Source organism: Cebidichthys violaceus, unplaced genomic scaffold (assembly GCF_023349555.1).
Source record: "Cebidichthys violaceus isolate CVI_PGR_0920_01 unplaced genomic scaffold, fCebVio1.0.p SCAF_11, whole genome shotgun sequence".
Taxonomy (NCBI): Eukaryota; Metazoa; Chordata; class Actinopteri; order Perciformes; family Stichaeidae; genus Cebidichthys; species Cebidichthys violaceus.
This window is the reverse complement of record NW_027176274.1, coordinates 9,682,096-9,703,160: the sequence shown is the minus strand read 5'-3', so window position 1 is coordinate 9,703,160 and position 21,065 is coordinate 9,682,096. Positions and strand designations below refer to the sequence as shown.

The following is a 21,065-nucleotide window of genomic DNA, read 5'->3' as shown; positions in this document are numbered from 1 at the left end:
GATGCCGTACCAAAAAGGTATGCATGGCATTGCATTTGTCATTCATTTGTCACATTTTCTCTTTTGTTTTCCTCCAAATTAAACCTGTGCCCATTCTGGGAAATGGCACTTTTCCTAAAAAAAAGAAAGAAAAAAAAGTTCAATAAAAATAGCACTTTACATCTGTTAGACACTAATTAAGCACTAGAGATTTGTATTCCGTTCCCTGAGATGCTACTCCAAAAATTGTTGCCAGCTTCTATTATTATTCCACAAAAATATGCATTATTTAAGTTGCCAGTACAATGCAGTTTACAATGATGGAATGCACCGTGTGCATGCAGGGAATGAGCAGTCTGCTTACATAACCTTATCTTGTTGAAAATGTTTAATTATTGATCGTTATATTTGTTTCATGTCTTTTGGGAGAACAGCATATATATAGCATTTTTTATTTAGATGTGTGTCAGTAGGTGTAATTGTCAGTGAGACGTTCCAGCTCCTCTCTGACCGGAGCTCAGCTGTCCACTTCCCTCAGCATAAATTCATCCAGGGCACTGGGATTTGACTTGTGCTGTACTGTGTGTATGCATGTATGTTATTTTGTGCATGCATGCATATGTGTGTGTGTGTGTGTGTGTGTGTGTGTGTGTGTGTGTGCGTGTGTGCATGCATGTGTGTGGTTTCTAATGTGTGAGCGAGTGCCTGTTGCTAACATTGCTAATCAGAGTTGATTGCTTGTGACCGTGCTACAGTGAGGGGACCTGTGGGTAGATGGGGTAGAAAAAAATATGATGTGACTTTTGATTAGAAAGAGTCTTGACTACATGCACACATCACACTTTAAGTATGACCTTATTGTCTTTATCTTTCAGCAGTCCTTAGATAGCACCAGGGCATAAAAGTGTAATTTTATGCTATATCGGGTTTGACGAAAGACTCATGCTAATGATTTAATGATTTATCCTACTATATTATGTGAAAATACTGTATTGTCTTTTTTATTTCCACACATTTTCACTGTTTCTCATGATGAGTATGAAAAATGCATGTATTCAACAGCATTTAGACCATAACTAGATACTTAAAATTGACACTGGCGAAGAACTTCATCAGGTTGTCAGGCCTTTGTAGCACAATGACATGACCGTTTCATGATCAGAGGAATGACTTGGACATGTCCCTGCTTTCAAAAATAAATTCAGTTATTGTTTAGCACTTTATCTGAAATGATCAGAGAGAACATTCCCAAAAAGCTTAGCCATACATTTTGGTGTAGCGGCCTATGAGAAGTGATTTTTGGACATTGGGGAGCTAATTATGATCTGCTGTTGACAGCAGGCAAAATGCCTGCAGGTATCAACTAGCACAATATTGAGCCTGGAAGAGAGTAATCCCTCTTTCCCTGAGCTGCCATCTAGAACACACCATTCAGCAACTTCAATATGCCTGTAAGGCCCAAAACCTGAGACAATATACTTACAAATTACTCAGCAGAATGATACACTGTTCGGTGCACAGATATTTGTTTCCACTGTTCAATCAACAACATTAGAATATATTAACTTTAAAAATAGAGGCCCAGCCGAGCCAGTTTCTGTCAATATGAAGGTCCACTCCTGGCCCTTTTCAGATGTTTAAGCTCCTCATCTTATCTCTAAGGGTGAGCACATACACCCTGTGAAGGGAAGTTATGTTGGCTGGTTGTATCCACAATCTCATTCTCTGAAATACTACCCATAGCTCGTGAGCATAGCTGAGAGCTGGAAAATAAATCAACTGCTAAATCATGGACTTCACCTTCAGGCTCAGCTCAGCTATTTCAGCACAAAAGACCATGTCATTGCCAATGTCGCATCGATTGTCTTGTTAATCTCACGCACCATCTTTCTTTCTCTCGTGAACAAGACCCTGACATACTTTAACTCCTTCACTTGAAGCTGCAAACTTGCTCACAGCTCAAAGCACAAAATCCTCTGTTTGCCAGCAGAGTAAAATGGACTTGCTTGATGGAGATGCTTATTCTCATCCTCGCTCCTTTACGTTTGCGCTGCAAACCATTTTAGTAACGAGGATAAACATATTATTTTGGGAAAGACAAGTTGACATGTTTCCCTCAGTATTAGGAGAAGTCAGCCCACCTTGTAAGACATTCTCAGTCATCCAGGTAATGGAGTATTAAGAAGTCCTAAATCAGGCAGCTGGAGTTGCTGTTTTATTCTTGAAGACATTTCATCACTTAACCAAGGGATTTAATCAGTCTAGTCACTTGTGGGGAGTTCCAAGTAGGAAGACGTCTTTGGATGATTCACATTTAAAAGTCACAGGAGGTATCACTAAGGCCACATGTGAGTTGTTTAAGTCACATGGCAGTTATGTGTGTGCCATCAGAGTCTCATGAATTAAGGTGTGAAATCGTTTGAACCACCTCAAAGGAGATGTAAGGACAGCACTGTAAACTGCTGGCTTATCAGGAAAAAAAATGGCTTTTGTCAAAATAGCAAGATCTAGCAAAAACTCCAGAGTAACACATAAAGAAGCAAAGCTGGGCAGTCATTCAATACAAACAGTGAGTAGATGGAGTGGCCAATCAACACAGCATCCCATGTTTTTCAAACCCAGTAACACGAATATAGATACGTGTCCACTCTCATGACCATAAACCCAAATACAAGTTTCAGCAGGCTCATTATAAACAAAATAAGACACTACTTTGTACCCTGTTTTTCTAAATTAACAAGATTATTGTCTTAGAATTCAGAGAAAAGTTTTCAAAGAAAAAAAACTGCTCTATTTTTCTGAATCAAAAATCCTGTGAGAAGTTCTCACCTATGCCATGTAATAAATAAATGTGCCCATGAAATAAATAAATATGCCTATGAAATGAATCCTTACATAATTAAATGAGACAATAAATATACAAATAAATGAATAAATGACTCAATATAGTTCAATACATAAATATGTTTTTATTTTTAAAATTACATTTTTTAAAGAACTACTTTTGTTCATTTTAGGGGAATATTGTTTCATAATTTCACATTTATTTCCCAGCTCTTTTTATCTGTTTCTAAAATTACAGTTTGGCTCCTGTTTTTATAATATGATAAAAATGTTTAGTACCATTTTTTTATTTAGGAGGTACTGTATGTGTGTTAGCGGTGATATCATTGTAGAAGGGTTCGGTTATGGGCAGTGATACTACCGTGATTTACTTAAACTACTTCAACAACAAACTGCATCTAATAAGGTTTGATAGCGCTAGACTTGTCCATACTACAATATGATATTCAGGGATTATGTAAACATTCAGCCAGAGCAACAGTCAAGAGCATTGACGACAATCTCCCTGCAGAGAAGATACAGGAAGGTTGTCCATATCTCTTGCCAGCTCAGGATGTCATTACGTTCCTCTTCAGGAAACTTGTTGAGTGTCATGGCTCTATTGTAAGCTGCTATAGTTGTAACATCAGCACATTTGGCCACGGAATGGAAACAAATGGCAATGACGTTATGTAAGGAGGCTGCTGAGAGATGGGTGCCTCACGAGTGAGGCAGGGTTCACTTTTCACTTTCCTTCTTCCTTCTATTGTTAATGAGCCAAAACTGTCGCAAGAGGTCATTAACATTGGCTACTGTGTTCCTTGTGGAAATGTGGTTTCTATACAATAATTTGGTGAGGCATAATAAATTGATTGTGCAATCTGCTTTTTCACATTCTCATGGGCACTGAAAGGAGATGATTTGGCAAAAGCACATCTGTTTTGATCGGTCTTCATTTTCATAGTTTACTGCACTGATCTGCTATCACAGCAAATGTTTAACACTAAACAATAAAATAGTCTGCTAAACATTGTTTTGTTAATTAAAAGACATGAAGATTAAGTTACAAAAAGATTACAGAAATTTGATCCCCTGCTTGTCTGGGGACAAACACAGCATGTCTTATTAAAGATTAATTTGCATTAAGGCCTGCACACTTGAGAAACCAGAGCCAAAAGCTGTTCATTTTTATGAGTGGACATGTTTCAGAACCTGACGTTCTCCACGTTGGGCCTCCATGTACTTTTTTCTTATTACTGTTGTCGCTGAAAGGGGAAGCCGACATACCGAAAGAACTTTAATAATAATATGACTTTGCTAATTAATTATACTTTGGTAATAATCGATTATTCTTCAGTCAGAAAAAGGAGTTTGGTTCTCCTAGTTCCACTTTCATGACATTTGTGATTGATGAAAATGGGTCTATGAATTGAGCATTTCATCAGTTCTAAATTACATACGAAACATTCTTTATATTTTAGTTTCCGTTTTCCCTCATGTCTTGTAAGCAGCATAAACCTGTTATCCAATCATGGCTTTCATTATGTGAAAAAATTAATTTGGCATATTGTTATTTTCCGGTGCTGTACACTGAAAGCTTAACAAGCTTTCTCATGTTTCTCACATTTTAGGGAGAAGTAGATTCTTCCGCTTCCGCCATGCCGCTTTGAGCCTAATGAATACCAAACAATCTCTTCCACAAGAGGACCCAGATGCTGTGATGGTGGACCCACCCAAAGAGAATGAGGGCTCAGTGGCCCTGCGGAGCTTCCCTTCACCCACCAAGAGCATTTGCAGTCCCATTGAGACCAATGACACGCATGGTCTCATAGGCTCAAGTCACCACTCTTCCCAGGCTAGCGTCGGCCCTGAACCACTTGGCCATTCATCCCCTAAACACCTCTGGGAGAAGCTGTACCAAACAGAGCCACACCAATCTTCCACCACCCTCTCAAACACCTTCCCCAGAGGCAGCATCAACAGCATGAGGCGAGCCTCATCTGTCCATGAAATGGAGGTCTACAGCTCAAATTCCAAAAGCATATTCAAGGATCGACATACCAGTGAAGGTATGTACAGAACTGCAATATATAAGTAGAGCTTACAGCTCCAGCAGCAATTGGTGTAAAGGGCACAACTGGCCCATCCATCCCATAATGATGGAGTTTGCATTAGAAGGCAGACCAGTGTTAATTCAACCATATGACACTTCAAAAGTCTTCAAAAGTTATATTTAAGAGACAACATTTTTAGATAGACACACTGTACTTTTTATTCTTATTTTGTGTTAAATATATATATATATATATATATATATATATATATATATATATATATATATATATATATATATATATATATATATATATATATATATATATATATATATATATGTATATATATATATATATATATGTGTTTATTAAAATGTTTCTTCTTTAGTTGCTCTGGCCACAAAATGCTCCCTTTGACAATGTCACAGGTAATCCTGTATTTTGCTGATGAACCATGACTCTGCTGTTCTGGAGCATGACTTTCAAGAAAGGCAATCAGCAAAAATGCTCTTCGATCCACTTTGGCTGGATCAGTTAAGTGGGCTGACTCCACTTAATTATGTGAAATTATGTTTTCGTAAAACAACGTTGTGATTTTGTCACGTCAGCCTCGTATCTGCTCTCGTCATGCGTTAATCAAAGCATTGCTTTTAGACTAACCTGCATGAATGTATGCTTGTATTATGTGATAACGTCGTAGTTCTGCTGACTAGCTATTCTTCCAAACTACGCAAGCTGTTAATTATACAGAATCTGGGGTAAAATCCTGAATAATTGCATAGCCATGTACCAACACTATGTTATGTTACGTTTCAGAAACACTTACTCTTTACTCAACAGCCATAAATGTCATAAAAAGTAATTTTAGCTAGTGTGTCTCCAGTCCGCCATACTGTTAACACATGTGCATTGATGCATGTGTAACCTGTGATGAAAACAGAAGCACAATTTGTCAAAACTTTACTTTTAGGAATATGAGAAATTTAAAAGCTTATGGCTCTAAATGAAATACCAGTTCTTCATTAAATAAGTAATTGGATCTAATTCACAGCCAAGTATAGTTCTCGGTATCCCACCTTATTCTTACCAACATAAGCTAGCTGAGCTGTAGTGCATTTTCCATTTGTAGATAAATAGCTAAACATTTCCTGCCAGAATATATTAGTCAATGGTAATGTGTAAGTATAGTCGGCTGCTACTGTACAGCTGGCTACACCAATGCATCTACAGTATCTACAAAGTATCATTATGTCACCCTATTAGCAAAACATAGAAATAAGGTGAAGCATCCTTTTTAATATGTATTAAGTCTAAAAACCAATATCCTTATTTCTCTAATGTATTACCTGTATTTGCTTAAGCTCCGCTCACTACATCAAGTGAGCAGACAGCTTGGGTTGTTGCTGAAAAATGTGAAATCCTATCAAAGTATACATTTGAAGTATTGTGTATAGGATAAGATTACCAATGGTACTAATGTGACTGTTATTTGTTCTGAACCACCAGGTGCTTTTAATCATGTGAAGTCCAGCCTGCTTGGCTCTACCTCTGATTCTAACATCAATAGGTATAGCACCATCCACAAGATCCCTCTGATTGCACTCAACTTCTCTGAGGGGGCTGATAAGAAGGCTCATTCTCCACCAACACCCGAGACAACCATCATAGCACCGAAGGTCAAAGACAGAACTCACAATGTCACAGAAAAAGTCACACAGGTGAGTCAGTATGTTCCTCTTTGTTTGATACTGCAGTACCTTCTGAAGCATAGGCAAACTCTTCAGCCACCATCACAAGACCTGGGGTTTGATTCTCAATAGTCCTTGGTTCTGTATTTCAAAGAACACAATTGGCTGTGTTTGATGGGTGGTAGCTGGCAAAGTGATTATGTCTTCATCACTGCACTGACTCCAAATGTAGTCATTTAATGGAGTACCTCGAAGGTGGGTTGTTGGATAGCGTGGTACAGCACATATTACAGCTTGCTGGTGAAATTTCCTGCTGGCAGGTCAAAAAAAGCAGCTGGTGACCCCATGGTTCACCGAGGTAACACATGACTGCATACTACCCATCCAGGTCAACAGTGGAGGAGAGAGATTAAGGACAGGAGTGAAGGGTAATTGGGCATTCCTAACTGCAGAGAAAGTGAAGATAATATTGAGGGAAAATGTGAAAGTTCATACTCATCAACATCAGCTAAGAGTAGTTGTTTCAGGAAGGGAGAGAAAGGACATCCCACCGATTCCTCATAAAATGAATTCATTTTTTTACTTGCATGCCTTCTGCATGGATTCAGTTTCTTGCTCAAGGACAATGCAGCAGGAGTAACACTTCCTGTCACAGGGGATATCTAGTCGCATAATTCCCTGTTGACAAGACCAGCAGCACAGCTGATGCCAGCTTGCCAAGGACAGCTAAGAGTGCAGGCATCCAACCCAATTTTGATTAATGGATGCCTATGTTTCACCGGATTATACATTCAATAGAAAATCAAAAGTCATTGAATAGCTTGAATCATCCTGACAAATAATTTATGTTAGGTATAAATAGCCACGAAAACTTTGTGAAAGTGTCACTACAACAGGAAAACAATACAGCTACTTTTGGCAATGTTAGCAACAACCAAGGACAAGAGAGGCCCAGGAACCTAATATTTAAACATCTTTCAACAGAGCTTACTCTTTCATAAATAAAGACAAACCATCAACATGATTAGCCTTAGTCCTACTAACTGGGGTACCAGCAGACCCCTAAGGTATGCTTTTCATCATATCTCACAGGTGCTTTATTCTATCATTCCAGTTGTTCGTGGCTTTGTAACTTCATGTCATTGTTTTCTGTTTCTGTTTTAATTAGTGCTTCTTCAACCACCCTTTTTTATACCGATGTATTTGGGTCCTTGGGGACCCCAGTCAAAAGCAATGGAAAAGCATTTTTGACAGATGTGATTGTTCATTAACCTATTGTATGTTAAACTATCCCACACTAACAGGGGTGTTCTGTCAGTCATTTTGAAGGAGACAGACACAGATGCAGCAGACATAGATTTCCTCATGTGCTCTGTCTATTTTCGTCTTATACAATATGCAAATGAACTGTCACTTTCATAAAATAGAATAATAATGTGTTCCCAGGGTCCCCAATCGGTAGTCCTTGTATGGTTATTATGTTAGTAGGATGAGAGTAAAACACTCTCCCTCCCTGCTGACGTTAGTTTGGAGTTTTGAGACACCGCTGAGATGTGAACACTGCATCTACTTCCTGGCATGGGCAAATCTATAATTCATGTGTTGAGGATAGGGGAATGTGCTGAAATTAATAGAGAGACCCGTCGCCCTCATCCTCACTCCCGCACTATTTTCTGTCTTCTCTCTTTGTCTGCCACTGCTTATTAAGCCAAAAACAGGGGACGGCTTGGCCTTGCTGAGCACACTGAATAATGTATCATCCAGTCAGAGTTCATTCACATGGAGAAATTAAAATAGATTTTTGTTTACCAAAATATATGTATATAAATATCTATCAGCACAGTTTATACAGCTTTTCTCCAATGTATCATTCATACAGTAAAGTACTTCAACTTTTTACCAAGAATGTGGAACAAGTAAGTAGCAGTCAAATTATTTATGGAGTTGGGACGTAAGCAATCTACTTGTCATCCTGGAGTGGCTGCCTTTACCTAATACTGTTTGACTGCAGAGCACTTACCTTTGTGTGTCACAGTTGCTGTTAAATCAGTCCTTGAAGGCTTTGAGCTGGCTAAATTACCTGGTGGGCCTCAGCAATTAGAATCATAAGAATGAAGTACTTGAAGGTGTCTTTGATCAAATTTTCAGAAGGATTATCAGCAAAGAAAAACCCCATCAACATCAATTTAGACAGGTGATCCTATTCAATTAAGATGTTTATCCACAATAAATTTAAGTTGGAGTGGCGTAATCAGGTGGTTTCCCTTACTGTCCTGACCCTCTCTTACCACTCCCCCAGGTCCTGTCACTCGGAGCTGATGTCCTACCAGAGTACAAACTCCAGACAGCCCGCATTGACAAGTTCACCATCCTTCACTACAGCCCCTTCAAAGCTGTGTGGGACTGGTTGATCCTGCTGCTGGTCATCTACACAGCAATCCTCACTCCCTACGCTGCTGCTTTTCTTCTCAATGACACAGAGGAACAGAAGAGGCGTGAATGTGGATACTCCTGCAGCCCTCTTAATGTAGTGGATTTAATGGTGGACATCATGTTCATCATCGACATCCTCATAAACTTCAGGACCACTTACGTAAACGTGAACGAGGAGGTCGTCAGCGATCCAGCTAAGATAGCGATCCATTACTTTAAAGGCTGGTTCCTTATAGACATGGTGGCGGCAATCCCCTTTGACCTTCTTATCTTTGGCTCAGGATCAGATGAGGTATGTTATCTCTAAAGCATATATTTTTGTACCTGTTTTTTTTTCTCCCAGGGAGCTTTGCTGCACATCAACCCGGCCATGCTTCCCCTGTTATCCATTTACTAAGTCCAGTCTTGTGCCCCTGGGCCACTATTAAAGCCTGAATCTTTCTGTCTCGGCTTTGAAAGGATTACTTTAAATTGCATGGTTTTTTTCATACTTTTTTCTCTTTTTTATTTTTTTTGAATGGTCCTCATTCTAGAATCCATTTACACGGATTAATGGCTTACCAAATGGCAATCAATGATGCATTTATGTGAGGAGCAGGCCAACAGGGCTGTGTGCACAGCTTACATGCAGATGTGAGATGGCCATTGGTAGGCTGGCTGCCAGGTCTGCTGGCTTGTTGGTAGGATATGTCCCCTCAGGCTCTAGATCTACTTCAGTGCTTTACCGTGCTTTGTAGGCACTCCATTACACCAGAAAAGCTCCTGATTATAAACCATAATCATCCTTTCAGCCATGGCGGCTGCTGCTGAGTCAGTTCAGTGAATCACAACAAATCAGAAAGAAAATGGACGTTTGTTTCCCCCACAAGACAGTGTACTGTAACAAAGAAATCACAAAACAGTTTCTCAAAAAATAAGAAACAACTGAAACAGTGGCAGATGGTTTTCACAAAGCTTGTTTAATTTAGCAGCTTAACAAGACGGTATTAACCTACACGCGCTAAAGTAAACCTTTTGATTGGAGCAGAGAATATATTTGAAATTTCAATCAATATCTTGTTGCTTTTAAAACAACTTAGTCTTCCCACAAGATTGAACATACTGTGAGAGGATTTATGCAAAATTGACACCATGTAGGGTTTTGTTAATAATGATAATGATTATAATAGAAATAAAAGAAATTAAAGATTTATTTCAAGCTGTTTCACTGTCAATGTGGTCGGAAAGAAGTTGAGTGCTTTGTCCCAACTTGAACCTCCTAAGTCTTGTACCCATTAGAGAGGAACAGGGGGAAAGAGAGGGATGAGCAGCTGTGTTTCAGTATGAAATTGCTTGTTCAGATACATTTAGGACTTAATTGAACTGCTATTTGATTGTCGAGTGCACTTTGCCTGTTGGTTTAACCAATGGGTGGTTTTAAAGGCTTTTAAAATGACTTTTAGCCATGAAGCAACTACCAAAGAAAACAGAATAAAAATTCCTGCTTATGGCACCATTATAACCAATAGATAGATATAATTTAAAGCAGAACAAAGAGAATGGTTGTTGGCTCATTTTCAAACGAACATTTAAAGACTAAAGGTTTTGAAGGCCCGAACAACTGACTTTGTATACATTTAACCCAGATAGAAACAGTTGTGGAAGTGCAAGTAAGATTCAAAAGTAGTGGAGCTATCGTTAAACAACTTTAACTTCATTCAGGAAAAAAAACAGAATGAGAAAAATGTCAGCTTTTAAAACATGTTTTGTATTTTTGAAGAAAATCAAGATTGAAGGTGATGCTATAGTGGTTAAAAAGGAGAGTGTGCAGACATTAGCTTCATTTTCAAAGGGCATTCACTAATTGTCAGGTAGATAAATGACCGTTCCAATGGGAATGGTAGTTAGTGCTGCTTAAACCTTTCTTGATGACACAGAAGCAGCAACAAACTCCCAGGGAGCCGCTGAGTGAGTGTTTACTGCCCGTTCGGTGTTGAATAAATGAGGATTTATCTGTGTGCTGCTGGTGTCTTCACGTCTGTGTTCATTTGCCTTTGGCCAAAGAGCTGTGGGGAGTTGCCACAAGGGAGTCTTTGTCTTTGTCCACTGTTACAGAAACTCATTACCTCAGTTTGTGAAGTGACTCTTTGAATTTGTTACTCCTTAAGATGTATTGTTGACAGAGAGAATGTCAGAGAATGTGGCTGTGGTAGATATGCAGTAAATAAGGTTGTTTCTCGATAATTGCATGACAAAAAATGAAATGTCCCATACTGAAACCAGATACATTTATTATAATACTGTATTATTATAATAAAGTATTATAATAATACAGTATTATAATAACTTTTCGTTCTGTTAGTTTGACATATTAGCATTCAAACTACTACTGCTATTACTAATAAAATGCCCTACTGTACTTTTTGTTTAGACCACCACTCTGATTGGCCTGTTGAAGACAGCTAGGCTCCTGCGTTTGGTGCGTGTAGCGAGGAAGCTGGACCGCTACTCTGAGTATGGTGCTGCAGTCCTCATGCTGCTCATGTGCATCTTCGCCCTCATTGCCCACTGGCTAGCCTGTATATGGTACGCCATTGGCAATGTGGAGAAGCCCTACTTGGAGCACAAGATTGGCTGGCTAGACAATCTGGGCGTGTCTATAGGAAAGAGATACAACTACAGCGACCCTAACTCTGGTCCCTCTATCAAGGACAAGTATGTCACAGCACTTTACTTCACCTTCAGCAGTCTGACCAGCGTGGGCTTTGGAAATGTTTCTCCAAACACCAATTCAGAGAAGATCTTTTCCATCTGTGTCATGTTGATTGGCTGTGAGTATGTTTTGGTCTTTTTTATTTATTTATTTTAGCATAACTTTATTCTGCTTTTATCTGGCGCAGGACTTGAAGTGGACTAAGTCATGAACTTCATTTTAATGAGATCTATTGCATGCATGTCCATCCTGGGAGAAGGATCCCTCCTTTGTTGTCCTTCCTGAGGTTTCACCCATGTTTCCCAATTAAAGTTTTTTGGGGGGAGTTTTTCTTTATCAGAATCGAGGGTCTAAGCGCAGATTGTGTGCAGCATACAGGCAAATCAGTGATTTATGATATTACTATGATATGACTTGATTTGGTATCTAACTTAACTCTTTTATTGATCATTGTTTGTATTTCAGCTCTCATGTATGCCAGTATTTTTGGAAATGTCTCTGCCATTATCCAGAGGTTATACTCGAGTACGGCCCGATATCATGCTCAAATGTTACGGGTCAGGGAGTTCATCCGCTTTCATCAGATTCCCAACCCATTGAGGCAGCGGCTGGAAGAGTACTTCCAACACTCCTGGGCCTACACCAATGGCATTGATATGAACACGGTAAGTAAAAGGGATCACCACATCTAACTGTTATTTTAACTGGAAAGCATGACCAACAAAATGTACTGATCTTATTTAATGATATTAGAAATGCTGAATATGCAAGAGTCTAACAAGAGCTTTCTTTCTCATGTCTGCTTTTCATTTGGATTCATCCCTACATTGGTAAGAGCAGGAGGTACATGTTTTTATTTCTTGTCATTTTCATGTCACTGTTTAAAATAACAACCCCATTATCCAGACAGTGTCAATATTAAAAAATGCCATAATTTGCAGTATGCATGATTTGTGTGAATTCATCCAATTATTATAGTATATTTCATATCCTAAAGCAAATAAATCATATTTTAGTAGCATGCACTGAAATGGCATTTTGTCTTGCTTTAATTCCATCTACAATTTGAATTGCAATAACCTTAACAGTAACTTTTGCAGGCAACTACTGTACTCCTCAATAATTCATGTGTTCTGCTTTTTTATTACTTTTAATGTTCAAGTAGATATATTATAATCGTCCTAAATTTGAGATTGTAACAGTGCAAGGTTTTCATTCCCATGTCATTTTATGGATTTAAGTAGAAACAAACCTCCTCCTCCATTCAAGAAATATAAGTTTAGGTATTTAAGGCAATATCCCAAGATTAAGTCCCTACTTACTAATTAAGGCTTTACAATCCCATATATTGGTTTCTCATCCATCATATAATATATAATATATACCATATAGTGGGATAAAGCATAAAAGTTGTGATTATTAAATTACATGTCAGAGAATTTAGTTTTTCTCCTTTAACAAGTTGTGTAAAATTAATAATGTTATGCAGTCAATTATTTCCTTTAAGGTGGATGCATACATCAAAAGTCTGTTTAATCTATGGCTTCTACAAATTAATTGAGGGTATAAAAATGGTCGCTTCTTTGTTGCTCGCAATATATCACACAATTCACTTTTCCCTAATAGGATGTGTTACCAGTTCAAGAAAAGAAAGAGACAAAGCCAAAACTGAGTAGGCAGTGTGTTTTTTGGGGTTATTTTTACATACGACATTTGGTATGAAATCAGAAATTGTTACATCTTGATATAATTGATATGAATGCGTCTTGATTAAAAAAACACTATAGTGTCCTATTACATTTGACGTTGTTCTTCCAATACTCTGTGTGACTGTTTAATGGGTCTATAACTCTCCACGTTTGTTTCCCTCATATGTCCTTATATCTGTGCTATTGTCAAGCTAAATTACAACTTCTCTTAGTAAAAGTACATTCATCTTAACACATTTGCTGCTCACAGCTTCCCACTGGCTCGCAGAACAATCTCCTTGAGATTATCAAACTCAATATTTTGTGCATTTTGACTCATAAATTTTCTCTGCATCACAGGTCTTAAAAGGTTTTCCTGAGTGCCTGCAGGCAGATATCTGCCTTCACCTCAACAAGAGTCTTCTTGAAGACTGCAAAGCGTTCCAAGGAGCCTCCAAAGGCTGCCTGAGGGCCTTGGCCATGCACTTCAAAACCACTCATGCCCCTCCTGGAGACACTCTGGTCCACAGTGGTGATGTGCTTACCGCTCTCTACTTTCTGTCCCGCGGCTCTATTGAGATCCTGAAAGATGACATTGTGGTAGCCATCCTGGGTAAATACAATGCCTTGTTGCTTATGTGAAGTATGATAATGGGCAACACTAAATTAATAAGATATTGTTATGGCCGTCCTAGGAAAGCTGAATAAGTTATTAGTGGATTTATTCATCTCCTTTGAGCTAAGATTGTTTTTCTTTGACCTTTTGCCAGTTTCCATTATCAGCATCAGGAATCTAGTGACAATCTCTAGTGAATAACTGAAAAAGTCACCTCCCTGTTGTATTGAAGATCTGCCAGCTGATTGTGTGTTGAGTGTCAGCATGAAACCTGTTGAGACAAAGACAAAAACCCGTATTCCTCTGCTTTTGTCTGAGCTTGAAAGAGGAAATGGGAGTTAAAAAATATATTATTCGAACCTCATTGCTAGTTTTGTGAGTTTACATAAGTACATTTAATTAGTGCTATTAATATTTTACAATTTAGATAGAATATATACTATGGTTGTTTTTGACGTTTTGTTGAATTAAAATATCTGTGTTTAACTTTTGTATGAAAAATATTCAAAGTTAGCTCTTTGGCTTTTTGTGAAGGGTATTAATTATGTAGTTTATTCTGATTGATTGAAACGTTTGAATTATTGATTGAGCTAACATCCTACTCTGCCCAGGATGCTTGATATTTTCAGATATGTGGAGATGCTGCGGTCATAAGTTCAGGAAAGGATATACAGTGCAGTTCCCTAATGGACACACGCTAGTTTAACACAGTTAAAGGAGGCTCAGCATGACTTGTGTGCACATCAAAGAATTAAAGGAGCAATATACGACATTCTGAGCATTAGCAGACAACTATGAGCTGTGTAAAGATATAGTGGAGTAAGGTCTACCTGAGCAGAGAATGAAGTCACTCTCCCTCTATGTGTGTTGTTAGTTGTGGTTCTCCTTGCTTTGTTGACATAGCCGAGCTGGGGATTGATGTATGTTCGGGCATTTGAGCATGCCCCACTGGCTAACTCACGGCCGGCGCCCTGCACTGCTCTCATATGGCAGTTAAGGCTGATAACGCCTTTCCGACCAATCACATCGTCATGAAAGCGTAGCACCCAGTCTCCAGGTTCCCTTCAGGTAAACACTATTAGCTCTATCGGCACGTTTGCCATAGTTTGTACTGTTTTTTCCCTGTTAGCACCGTTAGCTACGAGCAGCCGGCATAAGCATCGCCATGTTGAGAGCCGTTGAGAGGCAATCTAAATATTCCTCATCTTGTATCTCACACCATTAACTGAATCCCTTTCAAGTTATTGCAGCAGCTAAACCACATTGTGTTCACACTTTTTGACAAGAAGGGCAAGGTGTGCCTGCCGTCCCCCATGTCTGTCCTCTGGGCAATAAGGCTGTTCATTTGACAGGTTTGAGAGTCTGACATTTCTATTAAGTGGCTCCATGAAAGGTTGTTTGGCGATTTCAAAGAACATGGTGAAATAGCTGCCACTTTTTGGACAGCACAGGGGAAAGATTTAAATCTGCAAAATAGTGATTATAAAAAAAGGGTAGACTAAATTGACTAAAACATTTGCCAACTCTAAATGTGAAATACAATTTCCCAAGCAATGCAGTGATACTGAATATACATTATTCTTATTAGAATGATGAATATTTATCTTTTACTTCACGGGTGAACCACAACCAGGTGCTGCACGCCAAGCCTGGATTAAACTTGCCATGCGATGAATGCTCCCCAAAGCTGCAACTGACAGAATGGGGTTTAAGCTTAGCAAAAACTGCTGCATCACACAAAATCCATTATTAACAAAAACACTGGTAAAGTCACTGATCTCATAGATCAGCCCCATTATAATTGATACAAACATAATGCTCCATCAGCATAATTTTGCTCCAAACTGTCCCAGCTTCTATCAAGGTAGTGGTCAGCCGATTAAAGCATTTTCCTCTAGTAATGAGTCCAACAAGGCTGCCAGCGTTGTTCCTCAGGTGAGGAATTAGTCTCATACACCTCCATCCAGGCACTGATGAACTAAATCCTTGTGCTGAGAGCTGCATGTGGGGGAGAGATAAACCACTCTGTGTGAGGCTTTCCTCTATGGCAGAAAGGTGTCTGGTGCGTGCTGTGATAGGCACACTGGCAGCCAACGTATCATACCTCATTCTGCTGAACCCCTGCTTACAGTGTTGGCATATAGTGAACCCCGTGACCAACAAAGGGATTTTTCATCATGGCCTTTAAACCAGACCTGTCGTCCTGTGCTAAATTGACCCTTATTTAAGCTGGAGTAACTCCGGTGGTACACTACTTGACTTCCTAGAAGTTTGCTTAAGAATTGGCTTCATTATGTGATTGCTGTTATCTGCACACATTTTTCCTTTGAAGTACACAAGTGTGTCAATCCCAGTCAAAGCCTCCTCTCCCTCCACATCAAAGTTGCTTTGAGCATAAATAATGGATCAAAGATATAAAGACAACTGATGCACAGCCCTGGGAGAACATCTATACAGAGAAGGAAGACTGTTTGATTTGTATCATCCACAAAAACAAACACGTCTGTGCCCTTTAGTGAGGACCTTGGGAATAGCTAGACACATCCCTAAAGAAAACAAGACACAAGTTATTCTCTAGATTGCTAGCTGTAGATGTAAAAGCAGGTAACACTGACATTTCCCCTATCCTAGTAAACCTTTGGAGAAGATTTATTGTCTCTGTGTGTGTTGATACCAGGAAAAAATGACATCTTTGGAGAAATGATCCATCTGTTGGCCAAGCCTGGGAAGTCCAATGCTGATGTGCGAGCTCTGAGTTACTGTGACCTGAGCACCATTCAGAGAGAAGATCTGCTAGAGGTGATAGACATGTACCCAGAGTTTGCCGACTATTTCTTCAACAACCTTGAGCTTACCTTCAACCTCAGAGATGAGTCTCCAAAGGTAGATGATATTGCATTGTTGTACAGGGAGCTACGTTCCATTGATGCTATTCACATTGTCATGACTATGGATCTTCACAAATATTCTTAAAAGTGTGATATTTATATTATAATTTTAGATTTTATATATCTTGTAACAATTCCAAATCTATCAATGTTAACTAATTGTATAAATTAATAGATTCTATTACTCACATTGTAGCCCTCAAGCTCCCAAGGCGGTGATTCAGATGGCGAGGGCAGTAAGAGCATTAAAAGAAGGATCTCCTTCACACCAGATGTATCTAAAGGTAAGTGGAAACTAATATGCACATCTCCAGTACAGCCTCTTGTGGTTGCAAATGTGTTCTTTGTTAGTGTTAACTGAGTGGAGCTCCCTAAGAGCATTTATTCCACATGGAATACAGAACAGTGCTATTCCACTGACTCCTGTTGATTGCCGTTCTACAGGGGAAAGCAGGGAAGTGGTTAAAGACTTGAGTAGGGAGAGGGAGTCCAACTCGTGCCTAAAGAGAAGTTCAGAAGTCCTTAGTACCTCTCCACCCAACGCCCCAGTCCTGGAACCAAATCTTGTTGTCAGAGAAAACGTGGAGAGAAGACCATCCTTTGAAGGTAATATATTTTTGTTTTACTGATGAGTATTTTATTAATGTAATCTTTACTGTTTTGACAAATACTCATACAGAAGTGTTGCTAGGGGTTCCTGGGTGGTGCAGCGCGAAAGGCATGACGATGGGAAGCCAGTGTGGGATTATGTCCTTGTTGCTGCAATAGAAACTCTCATCAAATGGTTGGAGGAAATGTGTGGAGGTGCCTGAGATCTTTCGAGGCTTCCAAGGCTGGTTTGAGCGATATATCGATCATTTTAAAGGCTTGTCTTACACCAAAACACTTTGTTCTGGGAGCTTCAGGTGGCCAATGTTCACAGCTTTATAAGGTGGACAAGCTTTAAAGACAGAACATTTGCAATAATGAAACAAACATGTTGCTTACTAAACCCATATGCTTGATATTTATTTGCAACCTCACTCGCACGGATGAAACAGAAATACAGAATACAGAAAGAGGAAATTACAAATGTATAGTCGTCTTTCTTTTCTCGAAATAGTCTGCCTCAGAGATATAAAATACGCTACAGTAACTGACAAACCTGATTACAGGATTTTGTCTGGGCAAAGCACATCCCACTGATAAGACTGACTGAGAACAAAAAAACGGAGTGACAGACTGAAGATATTGTTAATCTCTACTGTTAGACGGATACAGAACATAAGGCTGCATGAGGGCAATGGTAAGTGCCATCCATGGTCAGGGCACACACAACATTCTACAAGGGTCCAGCCACCTGCACAGACTGCTGCACCAGATAGTGTAATCACAGAACGTGTGTGTTTAAAATCACAAAAGAGGCTGAACACATATCATTGAACACCAAGCTGAATACTAGCAGGTGCCAGGCAGAGATAACAACAGGGTTGGTTTGCTACTGAAAAACATTGCGTTCATTCTCCCAGTTCACGAGTTTGATGGATTACAACAAACAAACCTACCCGTAGCTCTCATGTAGATATTAATTATGTTCTAATTTTGTGGGGGGGGGGGTTGTTTAGTAATGACGTTGTTCTGACCCACATGTGGGGATGTAAAGCACGTGTGTTGGTTTGGCTCTCCAGATCTGTGCTGTGATAAATGGGCCTGTAAGAAGCCTACGGACTACCTGGATGAGTCAGCACAGTTCCAGGACCTGAGAGAGGACGATAATTCTGCCAGCGAGATCACGTATGGAGAGGTGGAACAGCGCTTAGGTCAGCTTCAAGACCACTTAAACAGGTACACATTTTCAAAGTCAGCATAAAAAGTGTTGATCCTCGTGTAACACATGAACACATAAATTACATCAATGGTGAATTACACCAGAATGTGAACTTTAACAGTTTATAAACCAGTGTAGGATAAAAGTGTTTTTTTTTATTGTATGGTCTAAATGGTTTGTTTTTGTCACCAGCACGGAAAGTGCTTTACTTTCTTTCTTCATCATAGATTTATCCAGTGCTTAATTTGTAGATCAGGAGACGCTGGAAAACGGAGAGGAAGCTTTTATGGTGGGTCAGCAGGAGAGAAAAAGTCACTCAAAGCCTCAAATATCCACAGTGCCTGGAGCACATGGGACATCATGTAGGTGCTAGCTGTTAAAACTAAACTAGTTAAATATAACTGTCATCCCAAACAAGACATTATTCATTTACATTTATTAAACAGAGCATTCACAATAATTATGAATGAATTAATAATCATTTTGCACCAACGTCCACTTGGACTTGAGGGTAAACTGTTTCAAATTTGATGAACAAAGGTAACTGTGACACAAAACATTTTTCAAACAAAGAATTTTCAGTTAGTGACTTAATGATAATAGTGTGCCTTATATTTTAAAGTTGTCACCTCCTACACTGCTAAAAGTAAGCCACACTCTTCAATCACTGTGTAGTTTAATTGCAATGTACATGAGTGGGTGGACGAAGCTGGCAGGAGCCGTAGTCGGACTCAGAGTGGGCGGCTGGATTTACTGGAAGCAGGATAATGTACAGTACCGCTGCAGAACCGGAAGATATTCAACATTTTGCAGTTTGTTGTACTAACTGATGACTGAGAACAGAGTATGTGTGAAACATCTTGGAACAAAAGCCACTCTTAGGCTAAACTCCCTGTAATTTAAACAATAGATGAGCATGCAAGCTACCTTTCCAGAGTGAATACATTGCATTTTAGTGTAATTATTTTCTGTTGCGGAGAACTACATTGGCCATAGTTTTAACAACACACCTGCAGGCCACCTGAAATAGACACACAAATGAACAGCAGGTGGTATTTTTAGTTGGAAAAATGACAGAGAACAAGAAACGGCATCATCCATTGCACGGTATTTCCTGCAATCCGGCAGGTTGCAGGAAATACCGGGCTGGCTCATTTTATTTCGCTCAAAAAAGACATTTTATCCAATGCACTCTACCTGGCTTTATTTCTTTTTCCACCAATGCTAGCTAGCTGCAGGATGAGCAGCACTTTTCTGTCATTTTGTGTTTTTGTGGCTTTGACTGGTCTGAAAGGATATGACAGGAAATAAAATGTTGTTGTAGCACAGTGTGGCTGCTTTATCCCTCATCAGTCATGACCTATAAACAAATGCTGCCGTGTTACAAAAGGGCAGCACAGAGACACAATAGAGACATGAGACATGATATTGCCCATGTAAATTAGAATTATTATTATTAATTATTATTATTATTATTATTATTATTATTATTAATTATTATATAAGGTTATTTAGTTTTTCCTGACACTCTATATATAGAGCTTGGATGAAATCTACTCATAATTAGATTTACCAAATGTGTGTGGTATAGTCATTTCCCCAGTAAACGCTAAATTCACACCTCCCACAGAGAGCTCATTATCACACCTAGCATGAGCGGTGTCTTCCGTTTACTATTCTGGCAGAACGTGTTTCCACTTCTTTATCATCCCTTCATTTGTCCACTGTGGAGCAGAAGCTCAATGTAGTGTATGCAGTGAAGTACAGCTGGGTTAGTTTTCAGCCATTGCACGATCAGACTTCATCTCCACTGTGATCATCTTTCTTTTTTCTGATCTTTTTGAGGCTGGAGTCTCAGCTGATGACAGATATTCAGACCATCCTGCAGCTGCTGCAAAGACAACCGACGCTGGGACCTCCAGCCTACAGCACTGTGACTGCCAGTCCAGACTATCACAGACCTGCTGTAAAGGTTCAGCCGGTTGCACTGACTGCAAGCCATTTTTTCAGCCATACAGGAACTCAAGTAAGGAAAGAGGTAGAGAAAGTTTTTTCCCCCACACAATAAGTTATTTTTGCACTATGTTCATGAAGCGTTGCATTTTTTTCTGGCAGAGCATGAAAGTAATGCATCAGCTGGCTTTTACAATCACCAATCACATTCTCACCAAGTCATCAGTGGTGTTGAAGGAGACAATGAGGCAGTCTCTATAATCTGACAAGCTCCCACTGTTTCATATTGCTTAGCTGTAACCTGTTTTGAATGATTGGTAGCCTGCCACAGTGTTTACCAGAAAGTCTGGACATTCAGAGGAACAAATCTGAGCCACTGTCTGACACCATCTCAATTGTCTGGATGACATAAGCCTCACCCATATGGGAGTCAATACAGGATAA

At 39.3% G+C, this 21,065-nt stretch overlaps 1 protein-coding gene across 1 annotated transcript in view; it reads left to right on the top strand.

Annotated features, from left to right (window-relative positions):
* LOC137867423 (potassium voltage-gated channel subfamily H member 7) overlaps positions 1-21,065 on the top strand; it is a 34,901-nt gene that overhangs the window by 10,805 nt on the left and 3,031 nt on the right. Inside the window, exons 4-15 of the mRNA XM_068704014.1 lie at positions 4,434-4,871; positions 6,363-6,574; positions 8,844-9,269; positions 11,388-11,787; positions 12,135-12,334; positions 12,510-12,512; positions 13,718-13,970; positions 16,651-16,856; positions 17,058-17,145; positions 17,306-17,467; positions 18,529-18,685; positions 20,514-20,694. Coding sequence (XP_068560115.1) covers positions 4,434-4,871; positions 6,363-6,574; positions 8,844-9,269; positions 11,388-11,787; positions 12,135-12,334; positions 12,510-12,512; positions 13,718-13,970; positions 16,651-16,856; positions 17,058-17,145; positions 17,306-17,467; positions 18,529-18,685; positions 20,514-20,694 — 2,726 coding nt within the window. The remainder of the gene's footprint in view (positions 1-4,433; positions 4,872-6,362; positions 6,575-8,843; positions 9,270-11,387; positions 11,788-12,134; positions 12,335-12,509; positions 12,513-13,717; positions 13,971-16,650; positions 16,857-17,057; positions 17,146-17,305; positions 17,468-18,528; positions 18,686-20,513; positions 20,695-21,065) is intronic.